The sequence below is a fragment of the Arachis ipaensis genome, chromosome B01, assembly GCF_000816755.2.
Source record: "Arachis ipaensis cultivar K30076 chromosome B01, Araip1.1, whole genome shotgun sequence".
In the NCBI taxonomy this organism is placed as follows: domain Eukaryota; kingdom Viridiplantae; phylum Streptophyta; class Magnoliopsida; order Fabales; family Fabaceae; genus Arachis; species Arachis ipaensis.
In genome coordinates, this window is record NC_029785.2 from 7,686,241 (window position 1) to 7,693,156 (window position 6,916).

Sequence of the window (6,916 nt, forward strand, 5' to 3'; positions counted from 1 at the left end):
TTAATTTATCAAAAAAATTATTTAATTTAAAAATATAAAAATAAATAATATTTAAAAATTTAAAATTTATTATAAAAATAAATTAGACAAAAATTAAATATGAATTCATAAATAACCTAAAATTGGCATTAATTTTATTAAGAGTTAGTTGAAATTTATTTTAATAATTTAATGACAATAAAAGTTAAAATTTTTATCACATGAATAGATATTGTAATTTCACAAATTTCTTTAATGAAATATATGATATCACCCAAGTGAGAACCACTGCGGAGTGTGTTTTGGTGGTGGAAAAGGATCATCTTTTCGTAATTTGCTCAAAATCATATATTACAAAAAAATGTTAAATACTGTTAAATTTATCGTTAAAATTAGCGTAGAATATTAGCAGTGAATTTACTGATAGATATAGCAATAAATTTATCGAAAAAAAGTTATCATCGGATTAGTTTTTTTACGGTAAAATTGCCAATAATATTTGGATGGAAAAAAGAAAAATTGACGCGAGTATTACCATCGGAATTATCGGTGGATTTAAATTCGCCGATAAAGATCAATTAATGGAATGCTGCATTTTGGTCATACGCAATGTATTACTGTTAGATTTATCCGCTGGTAAATCTGACGGTAAATCTGATCTAAATTCAAAATGCGCAGCTCTCTCCCCTCACTTTTGAGAACACTCTTCTCTCTCTCCCATTCTTTTCTCTCTTCTCTCTCCCTAGCAACTACCTCCGGCCACCCTCTGCCAGCGCTGCCCATCTTCATTCTTCTCCAAAGTCTGCGTCAAGTCGCCTGTATCGTGTTTCATTGCCTCAAACAGAGTTGCTCCCTCTGTCTCCGCCACTGTTAATTGGAAGAGCTGTAGCTGCCGCTCCCTCTGTCGCTGGAGTTGTCTCTCCTCCGTCGTCCAGGTACGTTGCCCTCATCCCGTTCCCTATTCCATCTTGTTTGCATTTTTTCAATAAAAAACTCCAATCCCTTTTTGCCATAATCCTTGCCCTCTCCGACGGTGCATCCCCTTCCTCTCCAAGAGCTTGAAGTTGCTAGTTTCTCTGTCCGCCACTATGCAAGCTCTGCCATCGCCTTGTCGTCACCTTTTGCCTCTCATCTCCATTGCTTTCAGACTTGCTCGCCTCCAGCTCCGTTCCTTTCGGCGTTCAGGTATAGTGCGCGACTCTGTTACTCGATTCAGTTCTTCAGTATCTCGTCGCTGATTGTTCTTATTCAACCTCTGTTAATTGTTTTTCTTGTTGCTGATTCTTTTTTTGATTGTTATGTTGTCGTTGCATAGATGTTTAGTTCTTGTAGTTATTGTTGTTATGGTTCTTATTGATTAGTTAGTGATTGTTACTGTTGCTGTCATTGTTCTTGTTGATTTGTTAAATTTTTTGCTAATAATTGTTCAGTTCTTGCTAATAATTCTTTTGCTAATTTTTTGTTAGGTGTTATTAAATTTTTTGCTATGTAGTTATTAAATTTATTTGCCTAGCTGTTATTGTTCTTGCTGCCTACTTATTGTTCTAGCTGTTATTTATTTGCATACTAATTGCTGCCTAGTTATTAATCTTGTTTGGATATTTCTTTTGTTATTTGACTTGTGCGGATTTGGATGAGATTATAACACATTGGTAGATGTAGATTTTTTAATTTGGATGATATTTTAAAGTTTATATTAGAATATAATTATGTTTTGTGTGTTTATTTATATATTATTTTATTATAATTCGATTATTCTGATTGGACTATGGCTGAAACTTTGATCCAGTGAACCAGTAGCTAGATTAAATAATCATTCATTCTTCTAATATAGTGCTAATAAATTGTGTCAACTAAAGTAATAAGATGTCACTGTGACGTTTCTTGGGATATTCCAATGACGAGCTGATGAGGTTTGATGCAAAACCTTGCTCCAAGTTAATGAGACACACTGCTGGAATATACAGTGTTGGTAGAGCCTTAGGATTTTGATTGGATCCTTTGCCGATTACACTATAGTTTGTTTTATTCTTTCATTCCCTTGTTTATGTATGTCTATGCATCTTATTATTTTTCGCATACTTTTCAAGTGTTTGGTGAAATGCTATAGTTATCCTAATAGTAAGGTTTTAGTTTCTGCTTCCTTGCATATATGAATGGCTTTCACAAGCAAATTTCAAAAGTTCACCCATTTATAAACATATAATACATATTTTCTTATCATGTTTTAATGTGTGTTATTCGATACTTTTTGTATGTATTTTCCTAATCCCTTGGTTACAGAGAGATATGCTTAGCACTACTTACCTCGGTCCAGAATTACTACTATAGAAATGAAAAAATGAACAAACAATGAAATGCTAGCAGTATTAATGAAAAGTTTTCAAAAGATTATAGTAATGTAATAGGTTCAATACATTCTTATAGCAGTAACAATGTAAAGTATAAGATTATGGTAACATAACATATTCACTACACTAACTCTTTGATTCTTCAACCTCACTTGCAATTAGTCAAAGAATTGGGATCAAGATAGAAAAATAGGAAGAGACAACAAATTAGTTAATTGTTAGTATTATAAATAGTTTAGTATGATTGATTGTTTATGTAATGTAGTAATATTAATATAGCCTAATCTCTAATGCTTATCAGTATTGCTATTTCGATTTTTGATTTAATTTTGTTCAATTTTTGTAATTGAGAGTTTGGTGCATTTCAAATATGATTTTCTTGTTTAATTGAATTTTCTTTTTTTTAATAATAAACTTTGATATTTAAACTTGTTTGTGAACTTTCAACTAAAAATTATTATAAGTTGTAAAATTTTGAATTTTATTAGTTTAGAAATTATTAAATTTAAATATTTAATATTATATATTGAATTTTTAAAAATATTTTAAAAAAATTAAGATTATTGTCGATTAAATCCGCCAGTAATAATAAATAATATATTACCGTCGGATTTATTAGAAAAAAATCCGACAGTACCAAACTCCAGAATTACATAATTAAAAGTTTATATCTGCTGTTAAATTCGTGGGTAATTACTAATTAGCGACGGAAAAAAATCCATCAGTAAACAATTATCAGCAAGATTTATAGCGTTGGATTTATTCTGCCGCTAAAATCAACAATAAACAAGTTAACAACAGATTTTTTACTAAATTAGCCTATAAATTCAAAAGTATCTAACAACTTTTTTGTAGTGATATTTTGTTTAAGATTCATGGAAGGTAATTTAGGTGTTGGGGAAGATCACTTGAAGTAGAACACGGGAGAAAATAAAGAAGATTTTGGCTTCACTATTTGCAATAAATGAAAATCTTATAAATTTAATAATTGTTAGAAAATCTAGCACTAATATGATTTGAAGTAGTTTTTAACTAATATGATTTAAATTTGGTCAATGATGATTTTCTGAATTCCAATGAAGTTTAATAGAGAAGACATCTGAGGTAGAAGATGAGTGATGAAGAAGATGATCCAACTTTTTCTTTTCCTTTTTTAGTATTGAGACGATCCTTTTTTGTAACATATATTTTGCGTAGTTTGTGGGTATATGATTTGATATCGGCTAATTTTTTTTATATTGGAAGAGTGTGTGAGTTGTGTTTGGTTATGGAGTATACAGGTGTTAGACACAGGTGTAGGACAAAGAGAAATCGGACCGTCCGAGTTCTTTGTTAAAAAATTCGTTGACCACAAATCGGACCGTCCGATTAGTTTTTTTTATTTAAAATAAAATCGGACCATCCGTTTACATTTTTAGTTTTTTTTTCTTAAACTGAAAACGGACCCTCCGTTTACAAGTTTTGTTTTTTTAATTTTTCCCTTAGAAGAAAACGGACCCTCCGTTTTTTGGATTTTTCTTTTTTTTTTTTTAAATCAAAACAAACCCTCCGAGTTTCTTTAAAAAAATATTTTTTTGTAAATTTCCTCTAATCGGACCGTTTGAGTTCCTTGCTCTAAATCCCTCGGTCCGATTTCAACCTCTGACACCACATGCAGGAAAAACACCCCTATTTTCCATAATGCTGTATCACTCCACACCTTCCTCCATATTAAAAATAAAAAGCGCTTTGATATCACCCCAAAATTGTTAAAAGAAAAGAAATACTACATTAACCTTTTTCTCATTAGTGTTTTAAGTGTTGTTTTATTGCTTTAAAAATTACTCAACGAAAAAGATAAAAAAGTAAAATTGTTTTTACGAATTAACTTTGTAGTATTGACACACATAGTCACCGAAGCTACCAAAACATAAAGTCATTAGAGACTACATTTTATTATATGCAAAATTTCAAACACAAATAACTTCACTTTAAAATCAATTCTTCTCATTTTTTTTCTTTTTTTGAAATCAATTCTACAAACATACACTTTAAAGTTAATTAAAAGAGAAAGTGTTATATGGGTACTGTTGTTAATTACCTGCACCATTACAAACGTTAACAGTGTTGTGGAGATACTTGAGAGCATTTTTATCTTTGGTCTGCATGTAAGCATAGGCTGTGGACGCTGGAGAGAATAAGAATGAACCATCTTTTGACTGCAACTTCAAAAGTTGTTTCCACTCCAAATTTACCATTATTCCCTCCAAACTATAGAGTACTGATGTAGGCACCTTATGCATAATCTCTATTGGTATTCTAAACATTCAAGTAGTATAGATACATATATCATATCAGTTTAGTTTTCGATTTCTCAATTAATAATGATATTCTCTCCAGTAAAGTTCTGAAAATTAAATTGATCATTGAAGTGATAAAATTAAAGATTTAAAAATTTAAAGATTTAATTGAGAACGAACTGATTAGAATAGAATAGTATATTTATATATAAAAAAAATATTTTGTAAAAAAATTAATTTTTTTATTTTTATTATTTTAAATTGATTAACTAAAAAAATTGAACCGATTAATCAAAATTTTTTATCAATTCTTTTAATTTTTGATCAATTCATTATCAACTAATTTTTGTTTGAACCGAACTAATTTAATAATCAGTTTTTGATTAACCTAATTGAACCGACAAGTTCGGACCAATTCTCAAAATATTACTCTCGAGTAATAATAAAAATTTGAAAAAAGAACTACTCACAAAAATAATGCTAAATAACTAATTTTTGTTGTCAACGTCACCTAATTATTTATTTTAAATTTAAATCTTAAATCATAAACTCTTAAACTTAAATTCTATACTATAAACTTAAATCCAAATAATAAATAATGTTAACTAATTAAAAATTAGTTTTCTATACTTTCTCTTATCAAATATAAGATACCTTTTGAGCTTGAGATCTCTCATAGCTGATAATTCTTTCAAGATAGGAGAATCATCTGGCACTTCAATATTCATACTTCGAGCCAAGTCAAGAAGAGAAGGTAAAGTAAATTCAAAACCAACTAGATCTTCTGCGGCACTCTCATCTTGAATCTTGCTTAGATTTTCCTTAAAGAATGTGAGCCCTGTACGTGATAATATTATGACATAATAATGTTATAGTAATGAAATTCATTGAATATAAAAAACATTATTCAATCACATAAATTATATGTAAGAATGAAGTTACCCTTGTGACACATTTCGGGGTGCAAATTCCATTTAGTGAATGCAATAACACAGGCGAGGGTATTAAGAAGACGGTCACGGGGTGAAAAGTAATTAGCATCACCCCAAGAACCATCTGGAAGCTGATTGTTGGCTATCCATTCAAGACACGAAGGGAACTGAGGGGCATTTCCGCCATTAACATCTTTCACCAGACCAACCCATGCAGTGTCATATGCTGACACGCTTGCTTCTCCATCTTCCATTGACCCCAACATACATTTCACCACTTTTATCTTCTCTCTTATCTCCTTTGTTTCCACCTCCTTTCATGCAAATCAAACATTAATTACGAACTAATTAAAGAAGAATAGATAAAAGTACACATAAATTTTCATAAGATGGATAGATATATATTTTAATTTTAAAAAAGTATAGATAGACAATGAAAATATTAAATAATGTGAACAATAGATATGTCGAATATTTAATTCACTAGGTGTGTAGATAGTTATCATAATGTTAGAGTTTAGGAGATAATTTAAGAGTTGAGTATTTTTTTATTTTATTGAATCAATTTTAAAATTCATTGTTCACATTATTTATAAAAGTCATTGTCTACCTAACAAAATCCTTTAATTTTTTAATGAATCATCTGTACACACCAATATTAAGTTTTGTTGTTATTTCTACCCTTTCATTGTCTGGATAGTGACTGGTAGATGATGATTTTGTACATTATATGATGTGACCCTTTTGATGACACAATAGAAACTATATGATAAATTATTGAATTTGTTAAATTTGAATAAAAAAAGTTTATAAGTGATTTAGAATCTTCATTCTCTTCTTTTCTTCTCTAAAAAGTGAATGTGGATCAAAGGCTGCAACTCAAAAATAGCTGCTAGGGCTCTGTTCAAAGTAAATTTTGAAGAAAGAAGAAAAAGAACGAAGATTCTAAGTTAGTTATAAATTTTTTTATTCAAATTTAATAAATTCAATAATTTATTATTTAGTTTTCACCATGTTATTAAAAATATCACGTCACACCATACACAAAATCATTTGGCAATTATTACCGTCAAAATAGAAGGATAAAAATGACAATAAAATTTAATATTAACGTGTACAAATGATTTATTAAAAAATTAAAGTATACATTTATTTATTGTATAAAATTAATATATATTTTTATCCATTTTCCCATTAATTAAACATTAGTAGTAAATATATACTTGAGGAAACGTAAAGAAAACTAATAACAACTAAAATGTTGTTACATAAGTTATTAAAACAAAAATACAATTTATATATTAAAATTAACAACTATGTATTTATATATAAATACGTATTTTATATTTATTTTATTTAATTTTTAATATATCTT

At 28.9% G+C, this 6,916-nt stretch overlaps 1 protein-coding gene across 1 annotated transcript in view; it reads right to left on the reverse strand.

Moving 5' to 3' along the window:
* The window catches only part of LOC107645483 (ent-copalyl diphosphate synthase, chloroplastic), a 21,054-nt gene that overhangs the window by 5,153 nt on the left and 8,985 nt on the right, over window positions 1–6,916 (reverse strand). Inside the window, exons 3-6 of the mRNA XM_016349519.2 lie at window positions 5,552–5,855; window positions 5,264–5,447; window positions 4,411–4,628; window positions 743–846 (exon numbers count right to left, since the gene is read on the reverse strand). Coding sequence (XP_016205005.1) covers window positions 743–846; window positions 4,411–4,628; window positions 5,264–5,447; window positions 5,552–5,855 — 810 coding nt within the window. The remainder of the gene's footprint in view (window positions 1–742; window positions 847–4,410; window positions 4,629–5,263; window positions 5,448–5,551; window positions 5,856–6,916) is intronic.